The sequence below is a fragment of the Hemiscyllium ocellatum genome, chromosome X, assembly GCF_020745735.1.
Source record: "Hemiscyllium ocellatum isolate sHemOce1 chromosome X, sHemOce1.pat.X.cur, whole genome shotgun sequence".
NCBI classification, from domain to species: Eukaryota; Metazoa; Chordata; class Chondrichthyes; order Orectolobiformes; family Hemiscylliidae; genus Hemiscyllium; species Hemiscyllium ocellatum.
The window spans coordinates 16,787,022-16,809,435 of NC_083453.1; the positions used below are offsets into that span (position 1 = coordinate 16,787,022).

A 22,414-nucleotide genomic window follows, 5' to 3' on the forward strand; every position below is an offset into this window, starting at 1 on the left:
CAGTGTTGTCTCATAGCTCAGGGCATCCTTGCCTGCAGTGTATGGTACATTGGTGAGACCAAGCAGATGCTATGACAACAGATGAATGGATGCCACCCAACCACCAAAGTGTTCCCTCCCAGTTAGGAAACATTCAGCATCAGATCTTCAGCTGACTGTGCGCCAACACATACTTCAGGATATGCAACAATGGAAAGTGACTGAGCAGAAGCCTCAACTACGTGTGACCCCACTACACCATACACAGACCTATCATACACCTTGCCCCCCCCACTTCCACATGTGCACACCCTCTGGTTTTACTCCAGCACTCACTGTGTATACATAGGTCTATGGGGTGAAACTATGTTTACAGAAATATTTTATTTTGCTCAAAAGGCACAATCTGCAGTCAAATCATTAATAAATTGCTACTTTGGAATTAAAACTAGTCTGACTTAAGATGGGAGAGACAAATTCAAACCTCATGCCTTAAGTGTTTTGTCTGAGCTGAGATGTCACTTTTTATAACCTTTAAGTTATCAAGAATGTGACTTGAAAGTTTAGGATTTACATGTGAACTGAAACCTACAACCCATTCCAAGATAAAAACTTATTTTAGGTTTGTTCAATCATTTCAGTTGAATGACACGATGATCTGGCGCTATAAATTCTGTCTTATGACCCGGCCCCAGAGCTACACAAAGTACTGTTCTAAAAGCTAGTGCTCCCAAACATCATCTTGTTGGGACTATAGGCTGGTGTTGTGATTTTTAACAAGCTCCTCCACACTGTCACATTAATTGCTTGCTGCACCTGCATTTTTGCATATTTCAAAAGCATATAGCATGCACAGCACTTCAACTTCAGGTTTAATTAAGCCATGCATTAGCATTTTGGTGACAACTGCATAGCCAAGCTTGCTGCCAATACCAAGTTACACATCATAGCAAGTCTAGACAAAACAAAATGCTGCAGGTGGCAGCACTGAAATTAGATTAATGCAGACATATCAACCACAGGTTAAAAAACCCTCAAATACAGATGCTAGTATGAGTACAACTTGTGCCCAACCACTCAATTGAATGTTCCAAGTAAGACTTTTCTGAAGGAAAGGGTAACAGGAATCAAGAAAGGTGATTTAAATGAATGCAACTATTGACAAAAAGAAACAAATTGAGACCAATAAGCTCCTTTATTGCATCAGACAAAGATTATGCATAGACATAAACAGAGACATGATCAGACCAGAGATCACTGTAAAGACAGCTACAATGTATTAAAAGGTACCTTTAAAAACACCAATATTAACCAAGGCTGGAGCTCACAACACTATGATTTGAGAATGGGATAGCAATTCAAGCTTAATATTCTTCCCCTTCCTCCTCTCCTTCCCCTTCAATAGAGTCAACACCAACTTCCTCATAATCCTTCTCTAAGGCAGCCATGTCCTCACGGGCTTCCGAGAACTCTCCTTCCTCCATACCCTCACCAACATACCAGTGAACAAAGGCACGCTTGGCATACATCAGGTCAAACTTGTGGTCCAGGCGAGCCCAAGCTTCAGCAATGGCTGTGGTGTTGCTCAACATACATACAGCCCGCTGAACCTTGGCCAAGTCACCTCCAGGAACCACAGTAGGAGGCTGGTAGTTAATACCAACCTTAAAACCAGTGGGACACCAATCCACAAATTGGATGCTACGCTTGGTTTTAATAGTAGCGATAGCTGCATTGACATCTTTTGGCACTACATCACCACGGTAAAGGAGGCAGCAGGCCATGTACTTGCCATGGCGAGGGTCACATTTGACCATCTGGTTGGCTGGCTCAAAACATGCATTGGTTATCTCAGACACTGAAAGCTGCTCATGGTATGCCTTCTCAGCAGAGATAACTGGTGCATAAGTGGCCAAGGGGAAATGGATACGGGGATATGGCACCAAGTTGGTCTGGAACTCGGTCAGATCAACATTCAGGGCACCATCAAAGCGAAGGGAGGCAGTGATAGAGGACACTATCTGACTGATGAGGCGGTTCAGGTTGGTGTAGGTTGGCCTTTCAATATCTAAGTTTCTTCGGCAGATGTCATAGATGGCTTCGTTGTCAACCATGAAAGCACAATCTGAGTGCTCCAGGGTAGTGTGGGTTGTCAGGATGGAATTGTAAGGCTCTACCACTGCAGTGGACACCTGGGGAGCTGGGTAGATGGAGAATTCAAGCTTGGATTTCTTGCCATAGTCAACAGAGAGACGTTCCATCAGAAGAGATGTAAACCCAGAGCCAGTGCCACCACCAAAGCTGTGGAAGACCAGGAAACCTTGCAGACCTGTGCATTGGTCAGCCTGTTTTAAAATAAGTAGAGATACCACAAGCGTATTAAGTACAGTGTATTTGTTACTCAGTAACTATTATTTTTATTTAATATGGTTAAGTATATACATAGAAAGATCAAAAAGATTTATTTGAAGACAAGTAGTAATTTTCTATATATAGAATGGGTAAACAGCTCCTTCCCAAATTGAACAGTGAGTTTTAGCAAGGATTAAATCAAAACCTAAAGTGGAATTTAACAGCCAGCTCACCAGTTTACGGATGCGGTCCAAAACCAAGTCAATGATCTCCTTGCCAATTGTGTAGTGACCACGGGCATAGTTATTGGCTGCATCTTCCTTCCCAGTGATCAGCTGCTCAGGGTGGAACAGCTGGCGGTATGTACCGGTACGAACCTCATCTAGGATGGAGACAAAATTCAGCAATTTATTAACACATGTAATCATGGATGAAGTCAGGCTCAAGCATAACCAGAGATGAGGTCTGAAGGCAACTATCACCTACCTATTACAGTTGGCTCCAAGTCCACAAACACAGCTCGTGGAACATGTTTGCCTGCTCCAGTCTCACTGAAGAACGTGTTGAAGGAATCATCTCCACCTCCAATGGTCTTGTCACTGGGCATCTGCCCATCAGGCTGGATGCCGTGTTCCAAGCAGTAGAGCTCCCAACAGGCATTTCCAATCTGGACTCCAGCCTGGCCAACATGGATACTGATGCACTCACGCTGGAGGAGAGAGAACGAGAAAAAACAGAATACAATCAGTTCAGGATATTTGTCCTGCAGGTTAGCTCAAGCGTCGCTCGCTAAGATCACGTCAACCACTAAATTGTAGTCAAGAACAGCGATGTTAAAAACATCCTCGGCTGATGCACTAGCGATAATGGTCAAGGTCTGTGACCTTGACTTAAAATTTGCCTTGAACGCTTCAGCTGCTCAAGATGAGACTTGGCGCCTGAGCTTGGAAAACAGCACATGCGCAATGAGTGGGTCCAGGCTCCGACAAATAATACGCGGGGGATGGGGGGGGGGGGGGGAAAGGGGGTGTAGTTTTCCGCTGCGTCCCTGTGCGCGCGGGAACCAGTGACAGAACTACAATATCCAGGATGTAGTGCGCACTGCGGCACCTACAGGCCACAGAGGCTCCGCCATGTTAGTACCCGATCTGCGCGAGAAAGCGTTTCCATCCATCGCCAGGTTCTCTGTGGGCTCTATAGAGTCCTGAACAGGACATGGGAGTAGATATAAAAGGGTACGTTGTCAAGCCTAGACCTTTATTAACTAAATAACCACATTTACACACGGCTCGACAGTCATTGTTAGGGTCAGACTTTTAGTATTTTATAAACTCGAACAATTTAAGTTGCAGAATGAGAATTATTGCTTTGTCTAACCGTCTTCAGCCTCAAATCTCCCTCTAGATTTTAAACTACGCACCGAGAGCGTTCCCCAACTCCCGCGCTTTTCATTCAGAAGAGTTGGCGCGCTTTAAAGCCAGGCGGATGAAAGAGAAACCTCTTGATTCCCGCGGGTAAACTTCACGTTCAAAAAGAGCAGAGCGACGCCTTTTCTCTCTCCCACCTCCCCTCCCCAAACCAATGCAGCGCATTACACACATGGATGCTACATCAGCATCACTTTCTGCCTCACTCCAGCGAAATAATCGATTAATGACTTCTCCCAGACAAAAGAATATTTTACACCCTGGAAAATTATGTTTTGGGGGAGGGGTAGAGGAAATGCTACTGCCATCGAGCTTTAGCATTGATGTATTAAAAGACAAATGAGCTTCAGTTTTAAACAACGTTGCCAAGCTTGTTACTTCAAAGCAACATTATAGTCGACTACAAACGCTGCTGCGCTTCAAAAGAAAGTACACCACGACGGCGATAAAATAAAGGTTGCTGATTAATTCCGGTGCAATTGTGCACCGTCGATATGACGGGCGGCACGAATATAAATTAGTTTGGATGGAAAATAATATTGTATACTTACCATTTTTATTCAAGTCAGAGAATGATATGGATGAACTTACAAAGAATGGGACTGTTACTTCGCTCGACAATAACGAGTCGGTGTAAGTAACCGAATGGGAAATATTAGCGGATGGCGCCTTTTTATATGAATGGAGGCCGTCCTTAGTCCAATCTTTCATCGCCATTGGCTCAGAGGAAGAAAGGAGGTGGCGGGAGAAGATGTCAATTAGAGTGGATTGGGCAAATGTTGGCATTTTAAAACACGTCAGCTTTAACGTTACAAGTTCTGTTTCAGGGACTGCGCAAAATAAATCACCGCAGAATGTACTAGAAAAGGGGCGAGTACCTTTCGCTTGAGCAAGTGGTGAGATTTGAAATTGGAATATCTTTGCTATGCAGCTCTAGTCTTCAAACCACGCCCTTCATCTTTCACATATCAAATCTTGGAAAAGGGTGACTTTAAAATAAAACGAGTTCCCCCTGTTTAGCATCTTTTAATATTTGTACAAGGATGACTAAACAAGAAAGCACAAGGGCCACTGGAAGCTTCAATAGATTATGAGTATTGCAGCAATGAAATGTGTGTGATGTAGACATCTGCAGTAAGGGCGGGGATGATCCGAGATTGCAGAATGCGGACTATGAGGAAAGCAATTTGACCGACTCCGCAGTTGCTGCAGAATTTATATCACACTTCCATCATGTACCCTTGACTTTGGAATGTTGAAAAGTCAGAGGCTACACACCATATTGTGCTAAAATTACTGTCTGATGTGACTATTTTAAAAATGCATTAGCTTTGCTATATTACAGCAACGTAAAATATTGGACCTGTGGTTTTAGCCTGGATAACATTGAAATGGAAGTTGTGCAGTATAAAGCTGCCCAATTCTCTTTAGAACGGGAACTTTTCGATCTGTAATAGACAACCTTGAAAGCATCAGATGTCAGCTTTTTGTCTCAATGGTACCCTTCTGGTCTTTTAATCTGAGATTGCGAATTCAAGTCCTGCTCCAGAGATTTACGCACATTACCTGGGCCAGTGATTCTCAAATTTATTTGAAGAAACCGTTTTTAAATTAATTTCGAATAATTAATTTCCCATAAATCATATAATGTTTATACTATGGAAGTGTTGCACGTAAATGATGTTTTAATAATAGAGCACTTTTTTAAAGAATATGTTGATTATAAATCTATGCAGCACAGAAGTAGACTGTTCACCAGTCCATGCTAGTGTTTTAATTCCACTAGATCTTTTTCCCTTATTATATAATCTAAAGCTATCATAACCATTTATTCCGTTCTCTCCCAGGAGGTTGAATAATAGCAAAACACTGCAAGTTCTAGAAATCTAAAAAAAAACTAGAGAATTCTGGAAGTACTCAGCAGATCTGGCAGCGTCTGTGGAAAGAGTAATGCTATTGAAAGGGGGAAGGGTGGGGAAGAACAAAAGGGCTAAGGCAATGGATGGGAGATATTCAATGACAAAGATGGCATTGAAGGAAAAGGTAAAAGGAATGGTCATGAAAGTTGTAAAGCAAGAAAGCATTGGTCCATTGTGATTGGTAATGGCAGAATCACACCCACTCTGGACTTGTATGTTAGGGTATACAGTATATAGTAAATTTGCAGATTAAATCAAAATCTGACAAATGTAGTGTCATACACGTTGGTTGTGACCAAGAGAGACCACATATATCGTTTGCAGGGAATTTTGCTGAAAGAAATTGAGAGATTTAGTTCTTACTTATGAACAGATCACTAAGTGTTGATGGTGAATAGAGGAGATGTAGCTAATGTTAATAGATATTGGGTATTTGAATCATTAATTTTAAATCAAAGGGTGTGATTCTATCATTATACAGGTTATTGGTTTGACCACATTTAGAGGGTATTGCACCTGAACAAGGAAATGTCTTGTTATAAGACCATGAAAAATAGGAAGAATAGACCATTGGGTCCCTAGCATGCATAGCATTATGACATTTCTCATGTCCGCTTTACTGTGTTTTCCCCGTATGTAAGCCTGTGCTGAGGCCATCATGGTGGGGGGAGGGGAGGGGAGGGGAGGGGAGGGGAGGGTAAGCATGACTTGCCCATCACCGATGTTTTTCACTCTACTTCACTACAGGTGGTTGTTGCCCACCTGTACTATATCTGCTTATGTGGCTTGGTGTTGAAATTTGTTAATTGTTCCTGTAAGGTAGCTTTACCATATTAAAAATTAGATTGGATTCCCTACAGTATGGAAACAGGCCCTTCAACACAACAAATCCACCAAAGAGTAACACACCCAGACCCATTCCCCTACACTATATTTACCCCTGACTAATGCACCTAACACTGTGAGCAATTTAGCATGGCCAATTTACTTGACTTGCACATCATTGGATTGTGGGAGGAAACCCATGCAGACACGGGGAGAAAGAACAAACTCCACACAGACAGTTGCCCAAGTAGGGAATCGAACCAGAGTGCCTGGTGTTGTGAGGCAGCAGTGCTAACTGCTGAGTCACCGTGCTGCCCTAAAAGTTTACACTCAACCCAGATAGAGGTTCAACCTATAATCCTCTCTTTCGGAATCCAACGCATTATGCATTGCACCACTGGACCCACTTTGGATGTTATACAAAATGTCAATCATTTATGTGTTCTTAGGCACAAATTTCAGATAAAGGAGGAATCGAAATGCTAGATGCTGGCTTCTCAACACTTGAGGCTCACACAAGAGTAATGTTTGGACAAGATAATCAAGCTATGACCGAAATCCCCACTTGAGATAAAACAATCTCCTTTAACCTTGCATTGAAACATTAAAATATATTCAACAAAGACAGAGAACCCTGAAGAAACTCAGCAGATCTGGCAGCATCTCTGGAGAGAAAACAGAGTTAAAAATTGGTTTAATTGCTGAAATCACTTTAAAACTGTCAAATGTGGAATGTTTTAAATGCCTGTTTTGTTTTCCTTGCCATTTTGTTTCCTGGATCGTGGTTGTTCTCATGTACTTTGACAAAGTGAATCAGAAAAGCTGTGCTTTTCTATGAGGTCACACTTTATTTGTTAGTAAAAAATGAGGTCTGCAGATGCTGGAGATCACAGCTGCAAATGTGTTGCTGGTCAAAGCACAGCAGGCCAGGCAGCATCTCAGGAATAGAGAATTCGACGTTTCGATTTATTTGTTGTCAGTTAGTTGATCAACTGTGCATGACAGCTCCCTAGTGCTAAGTTGCTTGGTATGGAAAATTTAGGAAGAAGAACTGGGGATCATTGGGACTTTGGAAACCACTGCCCAAATGTTCTGCTCTCATGATAAAGTGAAACGGGTCCATGTGTATCAGTGTATAACTCAGTAAAGTCATTCAAGGGCTGGTCCTCTCCACGTGTCATATTTTTCTCAAGGGCCAACTCATAAAATATTGCTTACCCCATTCAGAAACCCAGGGGAGCTGTTAACTTTTAATATTTAAGCCAAGTGGCCACTTTTCATGTGCCAGATGGATTATTTGATTGTGTGTCAGTGAAATGGGGGTATGTTTGTCCTCAGGAAGTTAAATCCTGCCTTCCACCTGAGAACACTTTCCAGTAAATAAGAGCAGTCAGATTTCTCTCCTCTATAACCACATTTTTTTCTTTCTTCATGGGCTGTAGGCATCACTGGCTAGGCCAGTATTTGTTGCCAGTCCCTAACTGCTTGGAGAAGTTGCTGGTGAATTGCTTTCTTAAACTTATGCAATTCTTGGGTTCTGGGGATATCCATGGTGCTGTTACAGAGGGAATTCCAGGATTTTGGCCCAGCAATAATTAAGTAATGGCCAATTAGTTTGAAATCAGTTCTGTGTTGCTTGGAGGGGAACTTGCATGTGATGCTGTTCGTATTCATCTGCTGCCCTTGTTCTTCTAGGTTCTAGAGGTTGTAAGTTTGGAAGATATCCTCAGAGGAGTGGTGAGATGTTGCAGTGCTTTTTTTAAAAAATCAATTCATGGAATGTGGGCTTCACTGGCTGAGTGAATCCTAATGGGCTCAATGCCCATCTCCAAGTGTCCTTAAGAAAGTGGTGTTGAGCTGCCTTCTTGAACTGCTGCAGTTTATTTGGTTTAGGTACACCCATAATGCTGTTAGGGAGATAATTCCAGGATTTTGATCCCGCGATGATGAAGGAACGGCAATGTATTTCCAAATCAGGATGATGATTGGTTGGAGGAGAGCTTGCAGATGGTGGTGTTTCTGTGTACCTGTCTTCAAATGGTAGTGGCCGTGGGTTTGGAATGTGCTGTCTATGAAGTTTTGGTGAATTTCTGATGTGCATCTTGTAGATCGTACACACTGCTGTACTCTGTATCAGTAGTAGAGAAAGTGGATGATTGTGGATGTAGTGCCAAACAACTGGGCAGCTTTGACCTGAACGGTGTTGAGCTTCTTGAGTGTTGTTGGAGCTGCACCCATCCAGGCAAGTGGGGAGCATTACATCACACTCCTGATTTCTGCCTTGTAAACAGTGGACAACTTTTAGGGAGTCATGAGGTGAGTTACTCGCTGCAGTATTCCTAGCCTCTGACCTGCTGTTGGAGCCACTATATTTACAGAGGAACCTCTACTATCTGAATATCGGATTATCCAGCAAGATCATAAGGTCCTGATGCTTGGCTAAACTATGTTATCCGGCATTCGATTATCCCGAATTCAATTAACTGAACAAAATACTCCCCACCTGTGTCCTTCGGATAATCAAGGGTCCTTTGTATTTGGTTAGTCCAGATTAGTTTCTGGCCAATAGTAACTCCCAGAATGTTGATATTGGGAACTAAGTGTTAGTAATACTATTGCATGTCAAATGGGTGACGATTAGATTTTTTTTGTTGGAAATGGACATTGCCTGGTGCCTATAGAATCATACAGCACAGAAACACACCTTTCGGTCCAACCCATCCATTCCGAACATAATCCTAAACTAAACTAGTCCCACCTGCCTGCTCCTGACCCATATCCCTCCAAACATTTGTTATTCATGTATTTATCTAAGTGTCTTTTAAACGTTGTAATTGTACCACATCCACCACTTCCTCAGAAAGTTTATTCCACTGTTAATGGACCAGACCAGATTCCTTCAAAATATTGTAAGAAAGTAGCCTAGACCCTTATTTTGCTAGTTGTTTTAAGCAGGTGTAAAGTAGATATTCCAGGAGTGATGCAGCTGGCCCAACCACTTAGTTTTAAACAAAACAGAATTTATTTGCAAGATTACCGAATGAAACACAAATGAAAGAGAACAGAATATAGAATAACTTAACTGATCTGAAAACCCAACAAATTATCCCAGCTTAATGATGCTGTTCCAAATTCCTTGAACAATCCCCATAAACACCCCTGGCAAAAAAAAAGGTAAAATCAAACACAATGTCTTACACGAAAGATATCAGAGAGACGGAGGATCAGAATGGACCTGCTTTTTGGGTCCAGCAGTTTCATAATTGACTGACTGCTTTCAGTGAACAGCCAGACCAAACCAAACCAGAGGAAAGCTGAGCTGGGAGAAATGGCCAATTCAGTTTCATTGTACAAGTGTTTTTTTTAACTTGAAAGCATTCTCAAGTAGTTAAATTCAGACTTTTCGGAATTGCGGCTTTTATGACCTCACTAAAAAAAGCCAAGCACAGCATGACCTTGTTAAAGGAGCAGCATTGTCACACCACACGTGAATCTTGCCACTTTCCAACACAAGTAAAAAGTAAGGTCTGCAGATGCTGGAGATCAGAGCTGAAAATGTGTTGCTGGTTAAAGCACAGCAGGTCAGGCAGCATCCAAGGAACAGGAAATTCGACGTTTCGGGCATAAGCCCTTCATCAGGAATGAGGAAAGTGGCTTATGCCCGAAACGTCGAATTTCCTGTTCCTTAGATGCTGCCTGACCTGCTGCGCTTTAACCAGCAACACACTTTCCAACACAAGCCTGAAAAATTATACAGATCTTGCTGCATTTATAATGCCTGTTGGTATCTTAAAAAATGCGAATAGTTCTGAACATTGCAAACGTCAGTGATCATCCCCATTTCTGAACTTATGATGATGGCAAGGTCATTGATGAAGTAGGTGAAGATGGTTGGGTGTAGGACATTACCCTGAGGAACTCCTATAGTGAGGCCTTGGACCTGAGGTGACTGATCTCCAACAATCTTGTAGATGCTGAACAGGCATTGTGGAGACTCACTGCAGAATTCCAGGAATGAAAGGCTTAACATATGAGGAACAGTTGAGGACTCTGGGCCTACACTTGATGAAGTTTAGAAGGATGGGGTGGGGGGGGGGGGATCTGATTCAAACATACAGAATACTGAATGGCTTGGACAGAGTAAATGTTGGGAAGATGTTTCCATTGGCAAGAGAGACCAGGACCTGAGGGCACAGCCTTAGAACAGAGATAAGGAAAAGCTTGTTCAGCCAGAGTGGTGAATCTGTGAAATTCATTGCCACAGAAGGCTGTGGAGGCCAGGCCATTGAGTATATTTAAAACAGAGATAGATAAGTATTTGATTGCCAAGGGGGTCAAAGAATACTGGAAGAAAGCGGGAAAATGGGGTTAGAAAACTTGATCGGATCGCGGAGCAGACTCGATTGGCCGAATGGCCTAGTTTCTGCTTCTTGTGGTCTAATTCCTGACTTCTGACCAGAGTCAAAAAGTGTGCTGCCCGAAAAGCAGTCAGTCAGGCAGCATCGGAGGAGCAGGAGAGTCGACCTTTCCAGCATCTAAGCCCTTCATCGGGAATGTGGAGATCATTTATTGGGCGGTCCAGTTCAATTTTTATGTTGCTACTCTGCTGAGATTAGCTAACCCCAGTCCTGTACTGACATTCGTGGACTGGATTTACTTAATGATCACTTTAGACTTCGATTTATTGAATATTATCACTTGTACCTCAGTACAGTGAAAGTGTATAATGCCGCCGCCACGTTTCAGCACCGTCTTGGATTCCAGAATAAATTACTGAATAAATTGTACAAACGGTAAAATATTGAATAAATTAATATTAAATCGATATAACAAAAACTGAAATAGCTTAAAAAGCTCCCCCCGCCCTCCATAGAGTTCACACTCTCTGCCCATCCAGTTTGACATCGTCCCTGGGGTCCTGGCAATGTGCTCCGTTGCACACCGCTTCTGCATCAGCCGCTTCCAAGCTGGAGACCTTCACACTGCGGGGGTCCCGCACCTCCTCCAATGCTGGACATTGACTGATGGGTCCTTGCTCTGAGTCAACTGACAGATTCCATCACGTCTTCTGATGCTGCCACCCGATTGAGCGGGGGTGAAGATACACAGGGCTCCGGCCTCCCACAGGAGGACACCCCAGAGCAACCAAACCAAAATGAAATGACCGAGTTGGAAAGACAACAATGAAGCTGGTGTGGATGTGGCCGTACCTGCCACATGAACCCATGAGTGGCCGAAGCCCACACTCAGGAACCGAGTACTATTGCCGCCGAGATCATAGAATCATAGAGATATACAGCATGGAAACAGACCCTTCGGTCCAACCCGTCCATAGTGCACAGAAACATCTGCTTAACTCTCCCAAATGTTGCATACATTTATACTGTATTTATATCTGACCCACCATCCCCCTTAAACCTGAGGTAATGCAAAACACAACTGCCCCGTCTTAATTTGCAGTAAATTGCATTCATCTATCACCCCTGTTCTCGCTGGTATGCAATTGCTCCCAGCGAAGCAGTGTCTTGGTTTTAAAGTTCTCAACCTTGTTTTCAAATCCATGCATAGCCTCACCCCTTCCCATCCCTATAATTTACAATGTACAACACTTTGGGATATCTGTACTGCTCTAAACATGGCCTGTTGAGTATTCCCAATATTTATAGACCTACCATTCGTGTTTGTGACATCAGTTGCCTGGACCACAAGCTCTGGAATTCCGTGTTCTCTCTTCTCTCCCTTAAGAGATATCTTAAAACCTACCATTTAAACCAGGCTTTCAGTCATCTGTCCTAATACCACTTTCTGAAGTATGTGTCATACTTTGTTCTATAATGTTCCTATGAAGTCAACATTAAAGGAGCTATATAAGTTGCTGTTGTTTAGATGCCTTGTGTGCTCTCAATGCAGATCAATCAGTGTATGCTTTTATCATTTTGAGTCCAGTCCTGAAGAAGTTATACCTGAACCCGACTTCTCCACCTCCTGATGCTGCCTGGCTTGCTGTGTTCTACCAGCTTCCTGCTTGTCTACCTTGGATTCCAGCATCTGCAGTTTTTTAGTCTCTTTATCATTTTCAAAGCAAGGTTGGAGCCACCACAAAGGAGGATTTTGTCAGAAAGAAAATTCATACTGATTTGTATATTTTGATTACACAAGAATATTTCAAGTCAGATTCAAATAATCAAATGGATTATGATGGCAAATAATCTCACAAACATTAATTTTTTCCTCATTAATTATGCATCCTCAGATGTCACTCGTTTTTAGTCACTAATTCTAAGTTCAGTCATTATGGATTCAGAGATGTTTTAACTAGCTGTTAGTATGCTTTGATATAGTACGAGTAGAAGATGGTCATGTTAATAAGCTACCTCACCATCTCTACTCTCTCCGCTCCAACCTCAACATCAAACTAGCACACAAGGGGACGCAGTGGCAGTTTGGTGCACTGACCTCTACACCACTGAAGCCAGGTGCCAACTTGAAGACACCTCCTCCTCCTGCTCTCTCGACCATGACCTCATCTCCTATCACCAAAACATCATTTTCCAGACCGTACACAACCTCATCACCTCAGGGGATTTCTCACCCACAGCTTCCAACTTGTGAATCTTGGGGAGGAGGTAGAACCCATACCGTCCGATTCTACCTCCTCCCCAAGATTCACAAGTCTGACTACCCCGGCTGACCCATTGTCTCGGCCTGCCCCTACCCCACCGAATTCATCTCCACATACCTTGATACTGTCCTATTCCCCCTGCTCCAGGAACTCCCCACATATATTTGGGACACCACCTATGCCCTCCACATCCTCCAAGACTTTTGTTCCACAGGCCCCCAACACCTCATCTTCACCATGGACATCCAGTCCCTATACATCTCCATCTGCCATGATGAGGGCTTCCATTTCTTCCTCTCCCAACATCCCAAGTACTCTTCCACTGATAATCTCATTCATTTGGCTGAAGTGGTCCTCATCCTCAAAAATACTTCCATTTCCTCCAGACAAAAAGGGGTAGCCATGGACACCCACATGGGCCCAGCTATGCCTGTCTCTTAGTTGGGTACATGGAACAGTCATCTTCCGCAGTTACACCGGCACCATTCTCTACCTTTTCCTCCATGACATCATGACTGTATCAGCACCACCTTGTGCTCCCATGAGGAGGTTGAACAGTTCATCAATTCACCGACACATTCCACCATGACCTTAAGTTCACCTGGACCATCTCAAATCCCCTTCCTGGATCTCTCCACCTCCATCAATGATGACCGACTCAACACTGACATCTTCTACAAACCCACTGACATCCACAGCTACCTGGACTACACCTCCTCCCACCCTGCCTCCTATAAAAATGCTATCTCTTATTCCCAATTTCTGTCTCCACTGCATCTACTCCCAGGAGGATCAGGTCAAATACAGAACACACCAGATTATGTCCTTCTTTAAAGACAATTTTTCCTCCCAAGTGTTTGATGATGCCCTCCAGTGCATCTCATCCATGTCCTGCACCTCCGCCCTTGAACCCTACGCCTCCAACTGCAACAAGGACAGAACCCCCCGGTCCTCACCTTCCACCCCACCAAACTCTGTATACATTGCACCATTACCACCATCTACAAGTGGACCCCACCACCAGAGATATATTTCCCTCCCCACCCCGATCTGCTTTCCATAAAGACCATTCCATCCTCGACTCCCTTGTCAGTTCCATGCCCCCTACCAACCCACTCTCCCCTCCCGGCACCTTCCCCTGCCATGGCAGAAATTGAAAAACATGCACCCACACTTCCTCCATCACCTCCGTTCAAGGTCCCAAAGGAGTCTTCCACATCCATCGTTTTACCTGCACTTCCACACGTCATTTCCTGTATCCATTGCAACGGTCTCCTCTACAGTGGGAAGACAGGACACCTGCTTGCAGAGTGCTTCCGAGAATATCGCTGGGACACCTGCACCATGCAACCAACCCCACTGGGTGGCCTAACACTTCAACTCCCCCTCTCACTCTGCCGAGGACATGCAGAGCCTGGTCCTCCTCCATCACCACTCCCTAACCACCCGATGCCTGGAAGAAGAATGCCTCATATTCTGCCTTAGGACCCTCCAACCCCACAGCATCAATTTGAGTTTCACCAGTTTCCTAATTTATCACTAATTATTTTGTTCCCAGTATGCTGAACATCAATATTGAGAGACTTAACCTCCTGTCCAACTCAACTGCTAGCAAGGTTAAAAATATATGTATATTTCAGCCAGTTACTTTTGCATTTCAAGTGCCCAGGACCAATGCATCAAAGACAAGACGTGACAGGGATCATTTATTGATAATGCCATAAAGACAGAACAAGAGTTACATCTGTGACAAATTTACTTTGTGCTGCATAGCAATCTCAATTCAGATGTATATTGCTACAGATATTACAAGTGTTATGTCTCATTACATTTAGCACACATTGCAACTTAAACATTAGCTGTTCACTGAACTGAAGCCATGATATTACTTCCAAGAGTTACAGATATAGAATAGCAGAGGGTCAACATTGGGCAGACTGTGCCCCTCATTCCAGATGAAGGGCTTATGCCTAAAACATTGATTCTCCCGCTCAGATGCTGTCGGACCAGCTGTACTTTTCCAGCACCACACAACTGATCTCCAGCATCTGCAGTCCTCACTTTCTCCCAGACGAAGCACAGCAGAACATTTGCTTAAAATTATGGAATGCAAACACATTGACATAACCATGCAGCAATGCCCAATAGGAAAAGGGAGATCCAATTCAATTTGGTCAATCTTCAATAAACAATTGTTTAACACTCAATGTTTTGCATTTTAATCTTAGCTCCCTGTTACAGCAGCACCATGTTGTGAAGTCAAAATCATGTTAATATTCTTCCCCTTCCTCCTCTCCTTCCCCTTCAATAGAGTCAACACCAACTTCCTCGTAATCCTTCTCTAAGGCAGCCATATCCTCACGGGCTTCCGAGAACTCTCCTTCCTCCATACCCTCACCAACATACCAGTGAACAAAGGCACGCTTGGCGTACATCAGGTCAAACTTGTGGTCCAGGCGAGCCCAAGCTTCAGCAATGGCTGTGGTGTTGCTCAACATACATACAGCCCGCTGAACCTTGGCCAAGTCACCTCCAGGAACCACAGTAGGAGGCTGGTAGTTAATACCAACCTTAAAACCAGTGGGACACCAATCCACAAACTGGATGCTACGCTTAGTTTTAATAGTAGCGATAGCTGCATTGACATCTTTTGGCACTACGTCACCACGGTAAAGGAGGCAGCAGGCCATGTACTTGCCATGGCGAGGGTCACATTTGACCATCTGGTTGGCTGGCTCAAAACATGCATTGGTTATCTCCGACACTGAAAGCTGCTCATGGTATGCCTTTTCAGCAGAGATAACTGGTGCATAAGTGGCCAAGGGGAAATGGATACGCGGATATGGCACCAAGTTGGTCTGGAACTCGGTCAGATCAACATTCAGGGCACCATCAAAGCGAAGGGAGGCAGTGATAGAGGACACTATCTGACTGATGAGGCGGTTCAGGTTGGTGTAGGTTGGCCTTTCAATATCTAAGTTTCTTCGGCAGATGTCATAGATGGCTTCGTTGTCAACCATGAAAGCACAATCGGAGTGCTCCAGGGTAGTGTGGGTGGTCAGGATGGAATTGTACGGCTCTACCACTGCAGTGGACACCTGGGGAGCTGGGTAGATGGAGAATTCAAGCTTGGATTTCTTGCCATAGTCAACGGAGAGACGTTCCATCAGAAGAGATGTAAACCCAGAGCCAGTGCCACCACCAAAGCTGTGGAAGACCAGGAAACCTTGCAGACCTGTGCATTGGTCAGCCTGTTTTAAAATAAGTAGAGATACCACAAGCGTATTAAGTACAGTGTATTTGTTACTCAGTAACTATTATTTTTATTTAATATGGTTAAGTATAAACATAGAAAGATCAAAAAGATTTATTTGAAGACAAGTAGTAATTTTCTATATATAGAATGGGTAAACAGCTCCTTCACAAATTGAACAGTGAGTTTTAGCAAGGATTAAATCAAAACCTAAAATGGGATTTAACATCCAGCTCACCAGTTTACGGATGCGGTCCAAAACCAAGTCAATGATCTCCTTGCCAATTGTGTAGTGACCACGGGCATAGTTATTGGCTGCATCTTCCTTCCCAGTGATCAGCTGCTCAGGGTGGAACAGCTGGCGGTATGTACCGGTACGAACCTCATCTAGGATGGAGACAAAATTCAGCAATTTATTAACACATGTAATCATGGATGAAGTCAGGCTCAAGCATAACCAGAGATGAGGTCTGAAGGCAACTATCACCTACCTATTACAGTTGGCTCCAAGTCCACAAACACAGCTCGTGGAACATGTTTGCCTGCTCCAGTCTCACTGAAGAACGTGTTGAAGGAATCATCTCCACCTCCAATGGTCTTGTCACTGGGCATCTGCCCATCAGGCTGGATGCCGTGTTCCAAGCAGTAGAGCTCCCAACAGGCATTTCCAATCTGGACTCCAGCCTGACCAACATGGATACTGATGCACTCACGCTGTAGGAGAGAGAACGAGAAAAAACAGAATACAATCAGTTCAGGATATTTGTCCTGCAGGTTAGCTCAAGCGTCGCTCGCTAAGATCACGTCAACCACTAAATTGTAGTCAAGAACAGCGATGTTAAAAACATCCTCGGCTGATGCACTAGCGATAATGGTCAAGGTCTGTGACCTTGACTTAAAATTTGCCTTGAACGCTTCAGCTGCTCAAGATGAGACTTGGCGCCTGAGCTTGGAAAACAGCACATGCGCAATGAGTGGGTCCAGGCTCCGACAAATAATACGCGGGGGATGGGGGGGGGGGGGGGGGGGAAAGGGGGTGTAGTTTTCCGCTGCGTCCCTGTGCGCGCGGGAACCAGTGACAGAACTACAATATCCAGGATGTAGTGCGCACTGCGGCACCTACAGGCCACAGAGGCTCCGCCATGTTAGTACCCGATCTGCGCGAGAAAGCGTTTCCATCCATCGCCAGGTTCTCTGTGGGCTCTATAGAGTCCTGAACAGGACATGGGAGTAGATATAAAAGGGTACGTTGTCAAGCCTAGACCTTTATTAACTAAATAACCACATTTACACACGGCTCGACAGTCATTGTTAGGGTCAGACTTTTAGTATTTTATAAACTCGAACAATTTAAGTTGCAGAATGAGAATTATTGCTTTGTCTAACCGTCTTCAGCCTCAAATCTCCCTCTAGATTTTAAACTACGCACCGAGAGCGTTCCCCAACTCCCGCGCTTTTCATTCAGAAGAGCTGGCGCGCTTTAAAGCCAGGCGGATGAAAGAGAAACCTCTTGATTCCCGCGGGTAAACTTCACGTTCAAAAAGAGCAGAGCGACGCCTTTTCTCTCTCCCACCTCCCCTCCCCAAACCAATGCAGCGCATTACACACATGGATGCTACATCAGCATCACTTTCTGCCTCACTCCAGCGAAATAATCGATTAATGACTTCTCCCAGACAAAAGAATATTTTACACCCTGGAAAATTATGTTTTGGGGGAGGGGTAGAGGAAATGCTACTGCCATCGAGCTTTAGCATTGATGTATTAAAAGACAAATGAGCTTCAGTTTTAAACAACGTTGCCAAGCTTGTTACTTCAAAGCAACATTATAGTCGACTACAAACGCTGCTGCGCTTCAAAAGAAAGTACACCACGACGGCGATAAAATAAAGGTTGCTGATTAATTCCGGTGCAATTGTGCACCGTCGATATGACGGGCGGCACGAATATAAATTAGTTTGGATGGAAAATAATATTGTATACTTACCATTTTTATTCAAGTCAGAGAATGATATGGATGAACTTACAAAGAATGGGACTGTTACTTCGCTCGACAATAACGAGTCGGTGTAAGTAACCGAATGGGAAATATTAGCGGATGGCGCCTTTTTATATGAATGGAGGCCGTCCTTAGTCCAATCTTTCATCGCCATTGGCTCAGAGGAAGAAAGGAGGTGGCGGGAGAAGATGTCAATTAGAGTGGATTGGGCAAATGTTGGCATTTTAAAACACGTCAGCTTTAACGTTACAAGTTCTGTTTCAGGGACTGCGCAAAATAAATCACCGCAGAATGTACTAGAAAAGGGGCGAGTACCTTTCGCTTGAGCAAGTGGTGAGATTTGAAATTGGAATATCTTTGCTATGCAGCTCTAGTCTTCAAACCACGCCCTTCATCTTTCACATATCAAATCTTGGAAAAGGGTGACTTTAAAATAAAACGAGTTCCCCCTGTTTAGCATCTTTTAATATTTGTACAAGGATGACTAAACAAGAAAGCACAAGGGCCACTGAAAGCTTCAATAGATTATGAGTATTGCAGCAATGAAATGTGTGTGATGTAGACATCTGCAGTAAGGGCGGGGATGATCCGAGATTGCAGAATGCGGACTATGAGGAAAGCAATTTGACCGACTCCGCAGTTGCTGCAGAATTTATATCACACTTCCATCATGTACCCTTGACTTTGGAATGTTGAAAAGTCAGAGGCTACACACCATATTGTGCTAAAATTACTGTCTGATGTGACCTTTGTGTAGAAAACGTTTAAATTAGGTATATATCTCTCTTTGAGGATATTGTGTACTTGTTTGAATGTGTGATTTAAGGATGGATATCATTAAAGGGGGAATGGAACGCAAAGCCGATTTCCATTTTTTTTTAAACGAAAAAATAATCTTTTGTGGATAGAAAGTGGCAAAAATAATCAAGTATCACCTTTCTCTGTCAGTAATAACATTGTCACTTCTGTATTAGAGATTGTGGATCAAAGCCCCAGTCCAGCAAATTCAGTACGTCACCTCAGGTGCCCGAAATCAATAACATAACATAGATGAGAAAAAAATTTCAGTATTTACAGTAACATTTTGGAGGGTGTCTGATGCCAAGAAACTGAATTCCAGAGAAAGAATATTTATGGACACATTACACAAAACATTGCTTGTGTATGTATGCGTTTGATAAACCTACAGGTCACATCCCTCAAGTGTACAATAAATTACTATTTTTCTGGGAGTTTTATGTGCAATAGACATCTATTCCTAATACTACTTCTTTGATTATCATGAAAGGTTTCATTTGAAATTCACAACATGGCTTCTGTAAAAATAGACTCTTATACATATTGGACAACTGTTCTTTGAAAGAGTTACTAGCATAGTGGGTGGAGGAATTCTAGTAAGTATTCCAAAATCTTTGGTTAGGTACCTCATACTAGGTTATTTAGCAGGATTATACCAGCAGGAATTTCAAACACTGGATTAGGAATTGGCTCCACTTCTACAGCAAAAATGTAGTATCTCATGGATGTACCTCAACCTAAATCCACATTACTTATGATGTTTTTCAGGAGCTGATCATCAGTTCCCTACTCTTTGTTGTACTTACGAATGTTCCGGACAGCGATGTTGGCAGTGTGGTTGGTAAATTTGCACATTATACCTGAATCTGTGCACTAGTTAAGATAGTTGAGGGATGTAGTCTATTAAGAAATATAGATATGCTTGGGCAGTGGTTCTCAAACTTTATTTCTTGAAGGAAATAGGTTAATAATTATCGATCCCTCCACAATCAAAATTAGAACACCGTACAATATTCACAATGTAATAGTATTGCATATAAGGAATGTTTTCATAATACTTTTAAGTATACAAGAGTATACCATCCTTAGAACAATGTTTATTGCATTCTACTTCCACCTCCTCTCCTCCAGCCCTCACTCATTCTTTTTCACTTAATCACAGTGCCCAGGGTAGTTGGCCACATCACCTATCCTGCTTAGTAAGCCCTTTCACATCATTTCGCAGATCCCCAGGAATATCTCACCAGATGACAAATGGAGAACCCCTGTGCTGGGTCATACAATGTAAATTGCTTGAACATAGATAAATGTCAGTTCATACATATTAGATTAGATCACTTACAGTGTGGAAACAGGCCCTTCAGCCCAACAAGCCCACACCGACCCTCCGAAGAGCAACCACCCAGACCCATTCCCCTACATTTACCCCTTCACCTAACACCACGGGCAGTTTAGCATGGCCAATTCACTTAACCTGCACATTTTTGGACTGTGGGAGGAAACTGGAGCACCCGGAGGAAACTCACGCAGACACGGGGAGAATGTGCAAACTCCACACAGACAATTACCTGATGCGGGAATTGAACGTGGCGCTGTGAGGCAGCAGTGCTAACCACTGTGCCACCGTGCTGCCCACTAGTCAGGCATGCAAAATAGATATATCACTTACAGGGAGAGTTACTGAAGACTCAGTGTTATTTGCATTGATGAGCTCGATCAATGTACAAAAAGGTGTAAATAAAGCTCTCAGCATATTAGGTTAGTTTAATACAGCCATTTGGCATAAATGAAAGTTCATAATTCAGTCCCCTCTCAAATAGATTAACAAGCCACTTGGTTACCAAAATAGCTGCAAACAAAACTGTAATAAGCATAAAATTGAACAGATCACCTGGCATGGGCCAAGGTACCTAATTAATCTATTGGTGCTTTTGTCAAAATTAAGAGAGCTGTCCAATGGACTAGTTAAGCAATAGCCTGGCATAGTTATGCTCACAAAATTATCCCTTTCGGGTCACATCTCCATCACACATCCAGCACAGGTCCGATCCCACCTGTGGGGCTCATTCACCATAAGTAGTGGCACAGTGGTATATAACTAGGAGGGAGTGGATTTGAGACCTCAAATTGACTCCAAGCTCGATGAAATCTCAGGGCACCAGGTTAAGTATGTGCAAGGATGTATACTAATTACCACTTACCACCTACCTTCACCAGATCAATCAGTACTTAGTGTTGAACACTACCTGGAGAAAACACTGAGGATGACAAAAGCATGGAATGTGCTCTTAGAGTCATAGAGTCAGAGATGTACAGCACAGAAACAGACCCTTCGGTCCAACTTGTCCATGCCAACCAGACTGCTCCTCGGATGCTGCCTGAACTGCTGTGTTCTTCCAGCACCACTAATCCAGAATCTGGTTTCCAGCATTTGCAGTCATTGTCTTTACCAACCAGATATCCCAACCCAATCTAGTCCCGCCTGCCAGCACCCGGCCCAGATCCCTCCAAACCCTTGCTATTAATATACCCATCTGAATGCCTTTTAAATGTTGCAATTGTACCAGGCTCCACCACTTCCTCTGGCAGCTCATTCCATACACGTATCACCCTTTGTGTGAAAAAGTTGTCCCTTAGGTCTCTTTTATATCGTTCCCCTCTCACCCTAAACCTACGGCCTCTAGTTCTGGACTCCCCCCACCCCAGGGAAAATACTTTGTTTATTTATCCTATCCATGCCCCACATGATTTTATAAACCTCTATAAAGGTTTATGTTTACCCCTCAGTCTCTGATGCTCCAGGGAAAACAGCCTGAACCTACTCAACCTCTCCCTATAGCTCAAATCCTCCAACCCTGGCAACATCCTTGTAAATCTTTTTTCAACCCTTTCAAGTTTCACAACATTGTTCTGATAGGAAGGAGACCAGAATTGCACGCAATATTCCAACAGTGGCATAACCAATGTCCTGCACAGCCGCAACATGACCTCCCAACTCCTATACTCGATACTCTGACCAATAAAAGGAAAGCATACCAAACACCTTCTTCACTATCCTATCTACCTGCGACTCCACTTTCAAGGAACTATGAACCTGCACGCCAATATCTCTTTGTTCAGCAACATTCCCTAGGACCTCACCATTAAGTGTATAAGTCCTGCTAAGATTTGCTTTCCCAAAATGCAGCACTTTGCATTTATCTGAATTAAACTCCATCTGCCACTTCTCAGTCCATTAAC

General features: G+C 43.4%; 2 protein-coding genes across 2 annotated transcripts; both read right to left on the reverse strand.

Annotated features, from left to right (window-relative positions):
* Positions 1–1,155: 1,155 nt before the first annotated feature.
* On the reverse strand, positions 1,156–4,401 carry LOC132805865 (tubulin alpha chain). Its single transcript, XM_060821187.1, has 4 exons — positions 4,310–4,401; positions 2,818–3,040; positions 2,565–2,713; positions 1,156–2,324 (listed from the first exon to the last, which is right to left on the reverse strand). Exons 1-4 carry the CDS (start codon positions 4,310–4,312, stop codon positions 1,344–1,346), a joined length of 1,356 nt encoding a protein of 451 aa, XP_060677170.1. The 5' UTR covers positions 4,313–4,401; the 3' UTR covers positions 1,156–1,343.
* Positions 4,402–14,817: 10,416 nt separating this feature from the next.
* On the reverse strand, positions 14,818–18,455 carry LOC132805860 (tubulin alpha chain). Its single transcript, XM_060821178.1, has 4 exons — positions 18,365–18,455; positions 16,869–17,091; positions 16,616–16,764; positions 14,818–16,375 (listed from the first exon to the last, which is right to left on the reverse strand). The coding sequence occupies exons 1-4, from the start codon at positions 18,365–18,367 to the stop codon at positions 15,395–15,397; spliced, it is 1,356 nt and encodes a 451-aa protein (XP_060677161.1). The 5' UTR covers positions 18,368–18,455; the 3' UTR covers positions 14,818–15,394.
* Positions 18,456–22,414: the final 3,959 nt, after the last annotated feature.

Coding starts and splice junctions, on each gene's coding strand:
- LOC132805860 (XM_060821178.1), bottom strand. Junction 16,765..16,868: donor CTTGGAGCCAACTGTAATAG/GTAGGTGATAGT, acceptor TCTCCATCCTAG/ATGAGGTTCGTACCGGTACA. Junction 16,376..16,615: donor TGGACCGCATCCGTAAACTG/GTGAGCTGGATG, acceptor ATTTTAAAACAG/GCTGACCAATGCACAGGTCT.
- LOC132805865 (XM_060821187.1), bottom strand. Junction 2,714..2,817: donor CTTGGAGCCAACTGTAATAG/GTAGGTGATAGT, acceptor TCTCCATCCTAG/ATGAGGTTCGTACCGGTACA. Junction 2,325..2,564: donor TGGACCGCATCCGTAAACTG/GTGAGCTGGCTG, acceptor ATTTTAAAACAG/GCTGACCAATGCACAGGTCT.